The 18142-nt window shown below is 39.0% G+C and overlaps 1 protein-coding gene across 2 annotated transcripts in view; it reads left to right on the top strand.

Moving 5' to 3' along the window:
- Window positions 1–18142, top strand: part of PRKN (parkin RBR E3 ubiquitin protein ligase) — a 1415352-nt gene that overhangs the window by 970170 nt on the left and 427040 nt on the right. For both annotated transcript variants that reach the window (XM_017537276.2, XM_037741740.1), the window contains exon 7: window positions 2846–2982. In XM_017537276.2, the coding sequence (XP_017392765.1) occupies window positions 2846–2982 (137 nt within the window). The remainder of the gene's footprint in view (window positions 1–2845; window positions 2983–18142) is intronic.

Raw genomic sequence — 18142 nt, forward strand, 5'->3', positions numbered from 1 at the left:
CCAACAAAAAAAAGAATTCCTGAATGACTCATCTATCATTTTTGACTCCCTGTAACTTGTAAATGTCTTTCTTTTCTGAAGAGGACATGCAAAAACACACATGACATTCCCACTTCCCAGGTTGCATTCCACGCCTGTGTCTGGGCAGTGTTTCTTCAAGGGAATTTCATGACTCTCTGTCTTCACTTCCAATGTCAACCATGCCATAGACATTCTTAGTTCAAGGAGATTGAGGTGGCCTGTTAACAGCTGTAGCTTAGTTTTCAGTAGGACTCTTCTTGTGTCCCTAGGAAGATGCACTTCACTCTATGAGAACTAGAGCTCTGGACCCACTGCGTCTGCAGTTCTCTGTGCTTCATTCCCAGTTGTATGATGGGTAAGATGGACTATTTATTTTGGAAGGTGGACACGTTTCAGAAGGTGTCCAAGTCCAAGCCCCAAGGCTTGGGCCTCTAAACTTTCCCGAATGTAATGGCTCCTGTAGCTACACAGGGTTGACTTCACGCCATGGCCAACAATGTAGTACTTGTTTTTTGTTAATCTTTTCCAAATAGCAGGATGTCATTAATAGAGTAGGACAGTTGATGTTCCATGTGTGGTCTAAATCATGCTGGATTATATTAAAGTAGAAGGGAAAACCATAGAAATATGCTGTTGTCCACCCATGTGAGAGGGAACTCTTTCTAACAAGAATGGCAAAGAATGCAGAAGCTACACCGATGCCCGTATCCCATGCACCCCATGACTTTGTGGGCCACTGTGGCAGGAGTTCGTAGGCTGACCATTTAGGTTCTATAAGTTTTCTTTATATCTCCTCTACAGGATCATTTCTAAGCTTTCTTTTTAACTTTGTTATATACAGGCACATTTTCATAAATGTCCTAATATTTTCTCTCTGCATTAGTAGCAGATTGGGAGGTCTGTAAATGTTTTAGTCTACCATGTTGCTGAAAGCAAGATGGAGAATATTTTTCCCGTAATAGCTGTGAGAGAAAAAGGTAAAATACAGCAACTTTATAGGGTCACAAAGTGAAAAAAGTATGTATGTACTTGAGCATGTGTGTGTGAATGACTCTTTGGATAGAAATAGGAAAGCATTATGTTTTATTATCTTTAAGGGCAACTTTGTTAGAAAGGGAAAATTTGCAAGTTCCAAGGACAGATAGTGCCTACTTAACTAAGATTCAGGAAATAGGAATGAAGACCCAGGAAGGACTTGAATCGGTCCCGAGAGGGGAAAGGAAAAGGCATACCTAATCACATTCAGGTGCACTCTTGCTCAGATTAAGCTGACTGATGACTTACAGATCCACGGCATTAAAATACCAAGGAATTTTATTTTCTTTGTTTTATATTACATGTTGCTTTGAAATAAGTGGGATAACAGAATTTTGAAAATCTTTCAGGTGTTAAGAAATTATCTTTTATAATACTAATTTTCTGGAAATGGGGCTTTTGAAGAGCTCTTATATCTGTTAAGGACTGGGTATAAAATAAACATGCTTATTTGTATTCTGTTATAATTACATGGGAAATAGGCTTATCTAAATAGACTCCAATAACTTTCTATTAAAATTGCCTTTGGGCCAATTTCAAATTAATATATTCTGCTTGTCTCCTGTTTAACATAAACTTGTGTGGTTCATTTTCCAGTAAAAAGTACATGGTTTTTAAGATTTTTTTTTACAAAGTATTTTAAGGGAATCAAAAAATTTAGGACTTGTATATATTGATTTATTAGTAATACTATAACCATAATTTGAGAAACTGAGTATTTGGATGGTTTCAAGATTGCACAATAGACAAAATCTTGCAGCAGAAGAATCCCTGTGGGGTAACCTTTTATTCCTAAATTCTACTTTTATATTTGCCAGTAAAATGTGAGACAATGTTTAACATTTTTAGTTTGATGCAATAGTAATTTTTCTTTTGATTGTGGGAAAATTCAGGTTCCATTATTATACTATAATTATAATTAAATTATCAGGCAACTTTATTTTGTATTATACATTGCTTTAAAATAAGTGGGATACAGAATTTTGAAAATCTGTTATCCCACTGTTGAATTTTCTCAAATTATGGTTATGAGAGTACTAATAAATCGCTCTATACAAGTCCTAAATTTTTGGATTTCCTCAAAATACCTTGTAGAAAAAAATCTTTTAAAAATTTTTAAAGATCTAAGTTTTTAAGACATTCATTTAAAACTTTACAATGCCTAGTACGATGAATACCTAGAATATCAATAGAAACATAGGATCTACTTTCAAGGAGATCACAGTCTCTAAGAGAGGAGAAGATATCAATACTATGATGTAATCACACATCAATAGAAATCTATATGCCGGGCGCTGTGGCTCACGCCTGTAATCCCAGCTCTTAGGGAGGCAGAGGCGGGAGGATAGCTTGAGCCCAGGAGTTCGAGACCTGCCTGGGCAATATAGCGAGACCCCATTCTCCACAAAAAGGAAAAAAACAAAAAACCAAAAAAAAAAATAGAAAGAAATCTATACAGGTGGATTTGATAGGTTATTTGGAAATTCTGAGTCAGGGAAGACTTCCAGAAAGAGATTATGTTTTAGCTCAGGTTTAATAAAAACGTGGAAAAATGTGTTAACATAAAAATATATAAAATTAGGAGAATCAGTGTTCTATGTAGTTCATTGAGCGCTTTCAATTTTTAAAATATAGTGTCGGTATATATGAGCTCCGTGCTTAGCAGCTCCAATCTTTGCACAGAGCGCACTCTACGCAACCCTATAGGATTACAGAAATTGTTCTAAAGCACGTGCCGCCTTTCCACACTGGCAGGTACTAGAGGAAACATCTTCCTTTCTCTCTGCAGGAGCCCCGTCCTGGTTTTCCAGTGCAACTCCCGCCACGTGATTTGCTTAGACTGTTTCCACTTATACTGTGTGACAAGACTCAACGATCGGCAGTTTGTTCACGACCCTCAACTGGGCTACTCCCTGCCTTGTGTGGGTAAGTCTAGCATGTTTTCTCTTCATCTCTAATACTAATGAACAGAAGAAGGGCTGTTGTAAAACGGTCTTAGATACATGTAAACCCTAGCAGAGGAGTTGAAAATTTAAATTTGATCATTGCTGGGTATGAAACAGTAATGTTTGGATCACAAAAGATATAAAATTCTGGGGAATGAAGGAATTACGTTGAACTGGAAAATGCATACCTTGCATAAAGGCATTGAAAATAAGTTTGAAAATATTATTCAGCCAAGGTATACTAAGTTTTTCTGTGGGTCAGAGTCATGCTCCATGTTCTAGATTTTTTACCCTGGAACTAAACCAGTATAACCTAATTTTTAAATTATATATCTCTATCGCCCAAAATGTTGAACACATACCCAATATACATAAAATAGCATATATGAAAAACAAAGAAGAATGAGATAAACCTGAACTATTTAATATTTTATCTTTTAACATGACAAAGCACCCTTTACTTGTACTATACTTTTATTATATACATACATTTTTATTGAAGTGAAATTCATGTGACAACCAATTAACCATTTTAAAGTGTACAATTCAGTGGCATTTAGGGCATTCGCAAGGTTGCACAAGCACTACCTCTGTCTGGCTTCAGAACTGTTTTTAAACACCTCCTACCCAAGTAATCACTGCCCTTGACCCCCGTCCCAGCCCGGCCACCACCAATCACTTTCTTCTCTATGGATTTGTCTATTCTAGATATTTCCCATAAAAGAAATCATACAATAGGAGACCTTTCATGTCTGCCTTATTTCACTTAGCATAATGTATTTGAGGTTTATTCAAGTTGTAGCACGTATCAATATTTCTTTCCTCTTTATGGCTGAATAATATTCCATTGTGTGGATACCCCACAATTTGTGTATCCATTCACTTGCTGATGGGCATTTGTGTTGTCTCCATCTTTTTGGTTATTATGAATAATGCTGCTATAAACATTCATATATAAGTTTCTGTGTGGACATTTGCTTTCATTTATCTTGGATATATACCGAGAAGCAGAATTCTAAGTTTCACCTTTAGGAGAACTTCCCACTGTGTTCAGCAGATGCTGTACCATTTAATATTGTCACCAGCAGTGTAGCAACGTCCAAGCGTTTCTATTTCTCCACCTCCTTGCCATCACTTGTTATTGTTTCTAACTAGTCACCCTAGTAAGTGTGAAGTGGTGTCTTGTTGTGGATTTGATTTTCATTTCTTTAATGGCTGTGATGTTGATTATCTTCTCATATGCTTGTAGTCATGTATCTTCTTTATAGGAATGTCTGTTCCAGTCCTTTCTCTGCTCATTTTTAAATTGAGTTGTTCATGCTTTTGTTGTTGAGTTCTAAGAGTTCTTTATATATTCTGGATACTGGATCCTCATCAGATGTATGAAATGCACGTATTTCTCCCATTCTGTAGGTTGTCTCATTATTTTGTTCATAATGTCTTTTGATGAACAAAAGTTTCTACTTTTGATGAAATTCAATTTATCTGTTTTTGTTGTTGTTGTTGTTGCTAATGCTTTTGGTGTCAAATAAAACGCTCCATTGCCATACCTGAGATCATGACGATTCACTTCGATATTTTCTTCCAATAGCTTACCTCTTATGTTTACATTGATCTGCTTTGAGGTAATTTATGTACCTGGAATGAAGTAAAGTTACTACCTCTCTCTATATGCAAATGACTGCAATGTGATTAAATACATTTCATTAATTCTTGAAAACTTAATTTGAAACTATGAGATACCTTGACTCAACGGTGAAGTTTTAAGTTCAGTTTATTTCAAGGCTTAGTTTTAATGTCAATCATAGCTAAAAAATATACCTCGAAATGATTAAAAAATCCAAATGGAATAAACTAGTTGCTTTGCTGACTTTGTAAATTATGATTCTCATTTTTAAGCATATCTACCAATAAAGCAATAATTTTAAAAATTAAGATTCATATAATATATGTTAATGTATTCTAAGGAAAGCCTGTTTTTGAAAGTTATTGTGCCTTTATTTTAAACAAAAGCATTCAAAATCCAGCAAAGTGACTATTTACAGATTGGAAAACTACAGTGCTTTTAATGCAACAATTTTGTTTTGGTAAACCTTCTTCCTTCACGAAGCCACAAACAATGGAAACACTTCTAAACATATATTTTCAAGTCTTTTCTTCATACTCTGTCTTAGTTATCAGTTCATTTTGAACTCATTTTCTTTTAAAGTGTGTCTTTTTATTTTAGACAATTTCAAACACATAAAAGTAAGAAAAAATACTACAGTGAAACTTCCTGCACCCATCAGTCAGGGTTTGTAGTGTTACAAGATGTTCCATACCTTTCTTGTATTTCTTGCCCAACAACCTGTAATCAGCCATTTTTCTCGGGAGCTCTGGCTCCCTTTAGTAGGAAATAGTATTGAGAAGTCTTGGTACTTGGATGCTCATTGTCACTGTATGATTACTGTTTCTAGGCCTAGTTGATCAAGCTAGGAGACATTTTTTTAAGTAAACACTGTAATATTAGTTATACTAACATTTTCAGTTCAAATCCAGTGTTATCAGATTTTCATGGAAAAGTCACCAATGTTACAACTGTTGTTTCTTTCACTTTTAGCAAAATTCTGTTACTGAGTGATACCAGCAAAACTACTCATTTGCCTAACTTTGGAATGCATCCACAATAGTATCAGTATTACAGTATCAACACATCACCCAAGTATGATTACTGAAAACAATGTTAACATTTTTACAGTTTGTCATTAGGGTGTATCCTTATAGGGATATAAAACTCATATAAGTTAATGTATAGTTATGTCATCAATTGAATGCATATTTCTTGTTGCTTCTATTTTTTTAATTTTGTTGTTGAAATAAAGTCTTGCTCTGTCACCCAAGCTGGAGTGCAGTGATACGATCTTAGCTCACTGCAACCTCATCCTTCTGGGTTCAAGCGACTCTCCTGCTTCTGCCTCACAAGTAGCTGGGACTACAGGTGCATGCCCCCATACCCTGCTAATTTTTGTATTTTTAGTAGAGACAGGATTTCGCATGTTAGCCAGGCTGGTCTCGAACTCCTGACCTCAGGTGATCCACCCACCTTGGCTTCCCAAAGTGCTGGGATTACAGACATAAGCCACCACGCCTGCCCTTTCATTGCTTTTAAATTTATTTTGCTTTTATAATATGTAAAATATTTCTATTATTCCAAAGCTAAAGCTACAAAACATGCTATATTCAAAAAAGTATATCCTTTATCTGTATTCTCTTCAATATATCTTTTCTCTCCCAAAGGTAAACCTTTATTTAAAACAATCACCTGTTTTCAAAATAGGTAAACTATAGATGATATAGATGATGAACTATAATGATATAGATGCGTTACCTTCTTAAGTAAGAAGTAGATTATGCACATTTTTCTTCATCTTGCTTTTTTCACTCTACAGCATATATTTTAAAGATCATTTCCTAGTCTGATCTAGATATTTTCTTCCATTTGAAAATATATAGCATCATTGAATTTCTTTATGTAGGTATACCTTACTTTTTGCTTATTAGTGAACACTAAGTTTTTTATTTTTTATTTTTATTTTATTTTATTTTATTTGAGATGGAGTTTCACTGTGTTTCCCAGGCTGTCATGCAGTGGCACAATCTCAGTTCACTGCAGCCCCCCGTCTCCCAGATTCAAGCCATCCCCCTGCCTCAGCCCCCTATCCTCCCAACCCCAGTAGCTGGAATTATAGGCATGCGCCACTATGCCTGGCTAGTTTTCGTATCTTTAGTGAAGACGAGGTTTCACCATGCTGGCCAGGTGACCTCAAGTGATCCACCCGCCTCAGCCTCCAAAAGTACTGGGATTACAGGCGTGAGCCACCATGCCCGGCCAGTTTTCATTTTTTACTATTAATATTGCTACAACTAATAGATGTGTGTGCACCCATGTTTTCATATTGTTGTCAGAGTATTACTGAGATCTGCTCGCTAGAAGAGGGGTTACTGCACCAAAGGGAAAATGTTTCTTTTACTGTTTCCAAATTCCCCTCCCAGTAGTGGTGGGCTTTCCATGCCCACCAGCAGTGTCACCTGCGAAGTGCAGAGATCAGGCCCTCCACTTCCTCCCCAACAGGGGAGCCGAAAGGCTTTTGCTTTGTTTCTAATCATATATTTGACAAATGGTATTCTATGTAGTTGGCTGTGTTTTTCTTTTTAATTTTAAACAAAGTTGAGCATCTTTTCAAATGTTTAAGATCCTCTTGCATTTCTTTTTCTCAGTCATGTTGAAAACATCACCTTATCTTTCAGGGACAGGTTAAGTAAATATATTCTTTTCAAAAATATTTTCTACATAGCACACTGTTGACGGCCCCTTATAGTCACAGAAAAAGTTAGCAAAATTGGATCATTTGTATCTTTGGAAAGAATGTCTGTAAATTAACTTCAGTTTTGCTGGTTCTTTGCCATGAGATAACTAACAACCTCCTTGCAAAAAGGCTTTGCATGGTCTAGCTCTATCTTGTTAAAATGCGTTATATGAATTCTACTATATATTAATTGTGTTTTAAATACCTTTTAGACTTTTTTATTATTAAATTCAATATGCCAGTGCCATCCTCAGAATCTTATGCACTGCTGGGTTCAACTTCTTGGTTTTAATAGGGAGTTAGGCAGAGGATGAATGGGATGGATTATAAGATGTTGTTTTGCAAAGTTTCTTTGGAATCCTTTTACATATTTTTTGTGAATGTGGCCACTTCATCACTGGTTACCTAAATATAATACTCATAGAAATTTGCTTTTATTTTTTAAAAGGCCAGTTGCTATTGAGAACTTATATTCCCGTCTTTTCTTTAATGTTTAATAACAACAAGCACAAAAAGTTACATATTTGTATGTTTTGCTCTTTAAAATATGAGCAAGTAACCGGACGCTGAGACAAGCCAGAAGCAAGTGTGCTGTGATTCAGCTGTGTAGTAAATCCCCCACAGGTTCAGTTCCGTCCCCATTTCTCCGATCTTCAACAGTGTTTTAATATGTATCTCCGTAAGTACTCACTCATAAGAAAATATGGTTCGGTTTGTCCCAATACTGTTTAGCATGTATTATTTCAACCTTTTTAAAAACTGTATATCCAATTATAATGTTTCCCTACATTACGCAGAAAGAAACGTTCAGTTGTCACAGAGTTTGTCAAGAACAAACTGGATTTTCTTTAATATTCGCTCAATAGAGACACTCATTTTGTTTATTACTTGCTTAGTTTTTCAGTGTCTTGCTCAATGCAGTGGCTTCCGACTCTCGCTGGCTGATATCGCGGAGCCTGTTTTATGATCACACTGACGTTCACTTAGGTACACACATGGTCAGTGCGGCCTTCTTCTCGTTTTCCTCGTGTTTAGATTATTAGTTCTATCTTTAATTAATGGTTTCTTTGAAGGATTATTTTTAAGTCACTTATCTGTTTTAATAGAGTTAATTTAATTAAAATGAGATAAGTTATCCATTATTCTTTTAGTCGAGCCCAGGTGACCTTCTGCTGAAAGGTAACTGACAAGCCTGGCTGTGGGACTCCCTGTTCCCTTGGGACACCCCTTTGCAATACATGATGTATGATCATCCAATACATAGGCTAGGTCCTGGGATGGTACTCACATCAGTCTGTACATTAAGTCTTAGTGGAGGTCAGTTCTTTTCACATTTACCATAATACCTGTATAAGTCCTAATGTTACCCCCTTAAACCAGTGAACTATTATGCACAAATCCTGGGTAATATACAGCACCTCAGAAAAACCTGGTTCAAATTCTGGCTCTGAATCTTAACCATATATATAATCTAGGCCAAGGTTTCATCTTAGGTAGAAGGGGGATAATGCCATAGCATCATTTTATGTGGACACATTAAAATAATGCCTTATGAAGTACCTTTTGGGTAAATGCTGAAGGCGGTAAGCACACAATGTATACTCGCTTTTGTATTTTGGTTGTGATTTAAACATGCACTCCTGTAAACATATTCATTCTGTGTTCGTGTATATGTCTGCATCTATGTGTATATTTACAGAGAAATATGCATTTGGACTTTCTTTAATTATAGGTTGCTGTTTCCTATAACTCAGTGCATAAATCAACCAATTACTGTTAATAGTCCCAGAAAACTGATCTCAAGGTTTTGAAAATATATATACATATATATGTATGTATGTATATTTAACATATAAGTTCTTATATATGTGTCTGTATGTGTGTGTGTATGTGTGTGTGTGTGAATGAATATATATATATATATATATATATATACACACACACATAGTTGGTTTAAATATGAAATAATGTCAGTAAATTAGAAATATAATTTTCTTGACTTTCTTCCTATAGAACTTTAAAAGGTGTCATAGTTTAACTGTTAGGGCAAGCTTATATATTTACACAGTGATTAGGAACACAGGTTATACATACATACATATCTAGTGCCTGTAAGTATGTATACACACACACACACACACACACACACACACACACACACACACGTATATGCCTATATATAAAGAGAGAGAGAGAAAGAGAATATGTAGAGCTAGCAAGCTATTTTCCAAATTACACTGGTCTCATCCACCATATGTCTTGTTAACAGTATCTGTATATATTCATTTCTAGATAAATATCTAATACCTCTTACTATCAAGATGTACGTAATAAGATGTTCTTTTTTGTTTCCATAATCTAGTTTTTTGTATCTCTTTCAAACAACTTAAGCTAAACACCTTCAAAGCTCAGTTTTGGACATACACGTTTTTCAAGGTATGCCTAGTCAACAATGAACCACCAGTCTTTTTCATTGACAAAATTATGATGATGAGTAATTAAAACTGGCTTAAAATACCTTCCAAGTAGAAACTTTGCTCTCCTAGTGTGAACTCTTTATTTTACCAGAGATTGTGTTATATTTTCTAAGGGTAGGATATGAAATTCTATTTCCCTAAGATTCAAAAATGGGTAATGATTAGTGAGGGCTTGCTATAAATATGGTGTCACTCTTAGTGCTTACACATAAACATCCACTGAATATCCACAAAGCCCTGTTGGGAAGGATGTTATTACTATTCTCATTTTTATACATGAAGGAATGGAGCCTCATAGAAGTTCGTTAAATTGCACATGCTGTTGTACAAAGCCTGAGATTTGTGGCTCTAGAACATGTGTTCCTAATCATGGTGTGAATACACAAGCCTGCATCGGCAGTTGAACTATGATACCTTTAAAAGTCCTATGGGAAGAAGATCAAGAAAAGAACATTTCTAATTTATTGGCACTGTTTCGTATTCGTTCTTATTTGTACAGAGGAAGAAGTAAAGGCTCCCTATGATTAAGCAATCAGGATCACAGAGTTAGGACAAGGAAAGCTGAGTGTTCAACCCAGATACAGTTGGCTCCAGAGCTCCGTGTCCCTGCTGCTCTGCACACTGCTAGAGATAAGCAGGGCTTTTCCCTACGCCATGGTCCTCAGCCCCAGATATGCTCTTTAGTCACATAGAAGTTTTTAAAGATCGCAATGCCAAGGCCATGCCTCAGACCAATTAAATGGTAACCTTTTAGGTTAGGCACAAGTGTTTGTTACAGGCCCCACTGTAACAAACTCCTACAGGAGTGAGCATTCTGTAAGCAACAAGGTATTTTCTGTGGGAGTCTGTAGCATTCGTAAATGCAAAAATACTCCCTCTGCCCATTTGTATTTCATCTGTAGTGATTTGACTTGCTAGCTAGCATGGATTTTTCAATAGATTTTGATGAAGTTGCAAATAAGATTGACAGACGTGGCCAAAACAGCCCATTTCCAGAACCTCTGACAAACTCTTACCTGAAGCTATTGGCCTTGGTAAAAACTTTATAATTATCCCGAAAGGTTTGCTGTCTTTTTGCTATACCGGCTTTTACTAGCAGTCTGTGCTCAGGATTATTCTGAAACGACAAAGCACCCTCTGCATCTCCCTTTAACACTGAGTAGCACACACACAACTTGGTGGAGCTTCATGTATTTAGGCTGATTTGTTGAGAGTGCTGCTGTAGACTCTATATGATGGGTACTATGCAAAGTGCACTTACTACTTGTTCTTCATAAGCCCTGGCAGCGCAGATTTTCTGTAGTCCTAGGGGGCTGAGGGGGGAGCTTCCCAGCTTCCCTATGACATGCCACTGGCCTCACCATTAGTACCATCCAAGTACATCTGTTTTGCTTGTTTTTGCCTTTTATGTTTTGTTTTGCTGTTGTGCTCCCAGGTCCCTTTTCATGTAATTCTAGTTTTCATCTGTTATGTCAGCTTACCAACTCTAGTTTGCTGTGGGTCTCGGTTGTTGTCAGTAATAGTGCAGCATGAGACAGAGGGGTCTGATCTGTTTTAGATGCAGAGATACTCTTGATGCCTAGCGAGTCAAGAACCCTGGGTTGCAGGCACCTGTTTAGGGAGTGAAACAAAATCTAATACGAAGGACTATTTTTTGGCTTTTGAACATTGCTCTCCTAAATACAAGTAATCATGTCAGTGTAATTCCTAAAACACATTGGAAAACTAGGGAAATATATTAAAAGATGAGTTACCAAATAATATATGCAAATGGCCAACACACATATTAAAAATTCAACGTAATTAGTTGTCAAAGAATTGCTGACTTAGGTCGGGTGCTGTGGCTCAAGCCTGTGATCCTGCACTTTGGGAGGGCTATGTGAATCACTTAAACCCAGAAATTTGAGCTAGCCTGGTGCAATATAGGGAGACACCTTTTCTACAAAAAAATAAAATATTAGGTCAGTGTGTTGGAGTGCGTCTGCAGTCTTAGCTACTTGGGAAGCTGAGGCGGGAGGATGGCTTGAGCCTGGGAGGCTGAGGCTGCAGCAAGCCATGATCGTGCCATTGTGCTCCAGCCTCAGTGACTGAGTGAGAACCTGTCTTGAAAACAAATTTGTTAACTTAAAGCATAAAATACAAAATGATGAACACATGTTCACAAGACATAAGAATATAAATTCATATATTTCCAAAAAGCAATTTGGCAATCCGTATTATAAGCTTTAAAACATTAACAAACTACCCAGAAGCCTGTCCCCACACAGTCTCCATGTGTCTGTCTGTCTGTTTGCCTGCCTCTCTGGAATGCACAGCCCATTCTCTTTCTAGCTCCTGGACCTTGCATAACTGCAGTTGCCACTGTGAAATGGTGGTACCAGGATTGAAGCCACATCGAAACTTAACTCCTGATGTGTTTGCTGTCCAAGGTCGAAGTTCTTTCTGCCTCCAAATTAATTGAAATTAAATCAAACTTCCTAAGTTCCTGAGTTTAAACTCCTTCCTGTTTTATTTTGGGGAATGATTTAGCAATTTCGACAGTTTTCCTCTGAATGGATGCATAAGGCAGTGTAAAGTCAGGGTAATGGTCTAACTTCTGTAACCAAAGCAACACTGGAATTGCGGTGGCTGAACAAGGTCAGGGTTGATCTCCTCTCATGTCATGGTCCATTGTGGGTTGGCTGAGGGTCCCCTGCTCCACTCCATCATTCAGCGAACCAGGCCCCGACTCCTGCCGTCCCGTGGTTCTGTCACCCACAGTAGACACTGTGTCTTGGCTGGATCCTGTTGATGGGGCCAGGTGGCAGAGGAAGAGCTAGCAGCACACCACACTGGAGATTCAGGTTTCGATCCCAGGCCTTTAAATGGAACATGTCACTTCTTTCCATGTTCCTTGTGCCAGAACTCAGCCACACGGCTCTGCCTAGCCATGCCGTATGTGTGTGTGTTCAGGAAGTAGAAGGGATGGGGTAGGAAACATGGCCTGGCCCTGTGCCAAGGATAAAAAGCAAACGGGTTCTCAACGCATGGCAGCATCTCACACTGGTGGAGACAAGGGTGATACGTAAAATTTATTGAATGGCTTCTGAGATTTACCCTCTCTGCTTGCAAGAAGAACAACACTCAATCAACTGACTTCATTATAAGGAGTGACAGGTACATGGACAAGGACCAGAAAAAGATCTATAGGACAAAATTGATGGTGTTGCAGAGCTCGGTCTAGCTGCATCAACAAGGCACTGTCTGTTCCGTCATCTGTTTGGCCTTGGAAATGCTGCCTTTATAGAATTCTACTTGAGAGAAGACAACAGAATTTCACGTTTGCTTGCTACATGCGTGTGTCTTTAGTGGATTACAGATGGCGTGATTCCCATTTGAAACAGCACCAGCGGCACCACTGGCTTCCTCTGGGAGGAACGCCAAGTGAACTTTGACCCTGGTTCTTACTTTCCTTGAATTTCTACTCTCCAAACTCACTTCTTTCTTCTTTTTTTTTTTTTTTTTGCATCTTTTTAAGTGTTTAAAGATAAAATAACATTTGAGAAAACAGAAATAAGGTGGGAATGTTCTGAATTGCTAACAGAGAAAATAAAAAAATTTTTTTCCTCCATTTCTGCCAAAAACTCTTAAAAAGCACATTCTGCCTTTGTTTTTGAGGGCAAACGCAAACAGTTTTTAAGTATAAATTTATTCCTTATTCAAAGAGATGTAGAAAGATGTCTGTCAGTGCTTAAGATAGCTGCAAAAGTGGCTCAAAACAGCTGTCTGTAGGATTTCTTCTTTTTAGTGTGTGTTTGTGTGTGGTATGTGTGTGTAGATAGGTAGATGGAGAGATGAAGAGATGGATGGGTTGATCACCAGATAAAAGATACATAGATAAATAGACAGAACGACCTGAATTCCTTTCGCCCCCTCGTCAGCAATTGGTGCAATTTTTGAATGTATGCATTCTGCATTATCATTAGAGTGGGCACCTCCTGAGGCTGGGGGGCTTCTAATAGTAGTCAATAAAATACTAATTGACCTTTAGATATATCATTTTAAATGGTTCGATGTATTCTTGAATCTCGTATGAGCCACAGTATGCATATGCAAGAGCACTTACAGCACTTGTATAGTATAGATTCTCATAGTTATAGTAAAGCTCAGTAACCACCACCTGGATCAGAGAGTGTGAACCCGCAGCGCAGAAGCCTCTGTGTGACCCCCTCCGTGGCCGCCTCCTCGGCCTGTCTAGATGTAACTACTATCTGATCTTAATCACTATCTGCTTTTCTTTACAGCTTTACCATCTATATATGGATCCCTAAATAAGCATTTGCCTGCTTTTCACTGTCAAACTAGTGCTTGAAAGATTTTGCCAAATTTTCTTCTCCAGAGCCATCTGAATTCCAGTAATACTCCTAGTCCTGAACCTCTGAATACATGTGCAAATTATTCCAAAGTTCGAGGATTTTTCATTCTTATTTTTGTTATATATATGTATTTTGTTAATCACACTAGATAATGGCTGTCTTCCTCATTGGGTTGAGGGATGTGTGTTATTGGGTGTGAAAGTAGTTTATCATCTTTTTCATCAGATAGAGCTTACAGTCAGAGATTTAAAAGCAACTGTAATAGTGACCAAGAAGAAATGCTCGGATGACAAGATCATTTTATTGCGCTTTGGTGAGAGGGAGTCTTGTATTTGTTTGATGAATTTTAAAAAGCAGAGCTCACTGCGTTAAATACCCTCCTTTATTTGTCAGTGTTGTATCCACCGCCATCAACTGCTTCACATTTGGTGCTCTGGGTGGTTCCACCTCAGCGACCCCCACGGCCAATGTCAGAACATGCCGATTGCTGAGAATCACCTAAATGAAGCTGACCTACAGCAGCCAAAGAGCCGCTCGGCCGTGCGCAGTGTTAGAGACACAGGGAGCAACACGGTCTGTGATCTCTGCGGGGTCACAGGAATGAGATGTGTGGTAGATCTTCCTGAGCTACAGATTTTTGCAGCTAGTCAGAACTTTATTCCAGAAGAAAGCAAGGCCATGTGGGTGCTGAAAAACTTTAAGTGTATTTGAGGCTGAAATCTCTTTGGATTTTAAATATATTCTTCCTGGTTTAGACAGGTCAAAAAAAAAGTACTAGCTGTAGATTCAGTTCCTTCATCACTGCCGCCACCATCATCACCCGCAGCAGGCATCTATTCAGAGCCTGGTGTTGCCACATTCAGTACTGTGTGTTACTTTGGCCACTTAGACACACACATGCGCGCGCGCGTGCACACACACACACACACACACTCACACACGATAACTGTGATAAAACTTTATTCTTCCTCCCTGTGCGGTGTCTGGTGTTAATGAGACTTCATGTATAGAAATTGCTATGAGCTGGTGACCTCCAGCTATCTTTGAAATAATTAATAATGTGCTTAGAGGGGTTGATTTACATATTTATGAGGGTTTATACCGTTTGGCTCCAAAGCAGGACACTGAGAGAATTTAATGTTTTAACTGCATACCAAGTTAGCAAGAGGAGGAGTGGTTTAATATTCTAATGTCAAGATGAACATAAATACCGAATACCCAAACCAAGTAATTGTCTTGTTTATTTCCAGCAAGGCCTGAATGCCCTCCAGGTGATCTCACAGGTTCCTTCACTAATTCTACTGAGGTGTTTGGAAAAATTATATTTCTTGTATTTTCTGCTTTTTGAGGCTTTACTAGAAATCACAAGCGTGGGAATTATATACTTATGGAGGGAAACACTGTGAAAGGCAGTGGAGAAACAGCAGGAAGGAGGAATAAGAACAGCATTCAAAGAAGTGATCTTACTTACTTCCCTGGCATCATTCCTAACCCCTCCCCAAGCTGCTGCCTGTGACAGCTCTTTCTTCTGGCTCAAGCACAGCAGTGCTCTTGTAATTGACCACTGTCTCAGTTTACCCAGGCTGCCATGACAAAATACCACAGCCTGGGTAGCTAACAGGAGTGTATGTTCCCACAGCTCTGGAGGCTGGAAGTCAGAAATCAAGGGGTCAGCAGGGTTGGTTTCTCCTGAAGCCTCTCTCCTTTGCTGGTAGATGTCATCTTCCCTGTGTCTTCCCGTGGTCTATCTTCCTGCTGTCCTCAATTCCTTGTTTTCTGAGAACACCAGTCAGATTGGGTTAAGACCTACATTAATGGCCTCACGTTACCTCTTTAATGGCCCTATTGCTGGCCTGGCGTGGTTGCTCACGCCTAAAATCCCAGCACTTTGGGAGACCGAGGCAGGTGGATCGCCTGAGGTCAGGAGTTCAAGACCAGCCCAACCAACATGGTGAAACCTCGTCTCTACTAAAATTACAAAAATTAGTCGGGCGTGGTAGGGGTGCCTATAATCCCAGCTACTCAGCAGGCTGAGGCAGGAGAGTCACTTGAACCTGATAGGCAGAGGTTGCAGTGAGCTCAGATTGTGCCATTGCACTCCAGCCTGCACAAGAGCAAAACTCTGTCTCACAAAATAAAAATAAATGAAGACTCTATTGCCAAATAGAGTTGGGGGGATACATTTCAGCCTGTAACAACCACCTTCTCGATTCTGAAATAGTTTTTAAATACTTGGCACCCCCAAATTCAGAAAAGGCCTACTGAACATGAGCCCTCTGTACATAAGTTCTGCTCCACGTTGTTAAACTACCGGATGCTCCCAAGACACACCTTGTACTGTAGCCTTCCCAGAAGCCCTCCCCCAGCTCTGTGAGGGCTGGTTTCCCGAGCTTCAACACAGTGTCCCGAAAACATACAGGGCTCTTTCTGTCAATTCTTTGATTCTAAAATCTAGACTCACTAGCCAGCACTTCAGGACGGATCCTCCTAACTTTCCTGTGCTTTGTAAATGTGAAGTTTCGGTCATCTTCTTGCGGGTGGAGGTGGCTAGGACGGCATTTGCACTCATGTCTCAGTCCTTGGCTCTCCCAGGACGGATCCTCAGGATCTGAGGCCTCTAAAAAGTTTGTTCTGGTTATTGTAGACTAAACTGCTGTAACAGTCAAGCCAAAAATGTAACAAGTGGCTCCTACACAGCTGCAGCGTAATTCTTGCCGGGGGTGGCATTTCAGGGGGGCGGTTGTTATTTTCTGAGAGGTATTTGTATCCTTTGCCTTTATTATCCCACTGGGCCTTGTCCATATCTCCATGGTCAAGCTCAGTCCCCACATCCAGGATCCAGCCGGCAGAGGGAAATGAAATTATAAGCAAGGCATGCATCTTTCATATGATCCCGGCCCAGAAATTTCCCACACTGCTAAGATCCTTAAGCTAGGCCTCCCTCATTTGGCCATACATACCTTTGAGGGAGCTTCAGTAATGCCGCCTGAGTAGAGGCCTAGGAAACAGAGAAAAGAGGAATTTAGGCAGACACCTGGCAGTCTCTGTCAAAAAGATATTCCCCTGGTGGTACCGGGAACTCAGCTTCCAAGTGGTAGCCTGGGTTACGTTCATGCTTCAGGAACCTTGGGCAAAGTGTGGACCCTGTAGACAGACGGTGCCAATTCAGGGATCAGCCCACTCAACTGGACGTTGAGATGATTTCCTCATTTTCAAGTGAAGAGAATTCTGAACTAAGAGCTCATTAAATCAGAGGGTATACAAAAGTGACTGGCACAGTAACTGGTACACAGTAGGTATGACGGCTTCCCAGTCACCACCAATCCTCTACACCAGTTTCAGAATGCGTGGCTCAGGTGGGAAGTGTGAAGCTGCAATGTAGGTTTAAGTTTTATAGCTGAAAAGTAAAAATCTTACTTTCTTTTTGACATTTTCTACATTCCTACTTTGATATATGAATAATTCCTTTGAATCAGGCATTAAGATTATCAGAAGTGTAAACTGTTCAATAAATATGTGCTTGTAAAAACAAATAACTTGGAAAGTTATTGATAATTCTTTTTTTTAAATTGCACTTTAGGTTCTGGGGTACTTGTGCAGAACATACAGGATTGTTGCATAGGTACACACATGGCAATATGGTTTGCTACTTCCATCCAACCGTCACCTACATCTGGCATTTCTCCCCATATTATCCCTCTCTGACCTCCCTACCCCCCCACGCTGCCCCTCCCTTGTTCCCCCCAACAGACCCCAGTGTTTGATGCTCCCCTCCCTGTGTCCAAGTGTTCTCATTGTTCATCAACCACCTATGAGTGAGAACATGAGGTGTTTGATTTTCTGTTCTTGTGTCAGTTTGCTGAGAATGATGGTTTCCAGATTCATCCATGTCCCTACAAAGGACACAAACTCATCATTTTTTATGGCTGCATAGTATTCCATGGTGTATATGTGCCACATTT

Source organism: Cebus imitator, unplaced genomic scaffold, assembly GCF_001604975.1.
Source record: "Cebus imitator isolate Cc_AM_T3 unplaced genomic scaffold, Cebus_imitator-1.0 Scaffold6, whole genome shotgun sequence".
Taxonomy (NCBI): domain Eukaryota; kingdom Metazoa; phylum Chordata; class Mammalia; order Primates; family Cebidae; genus Cebus; species Cebus imitator.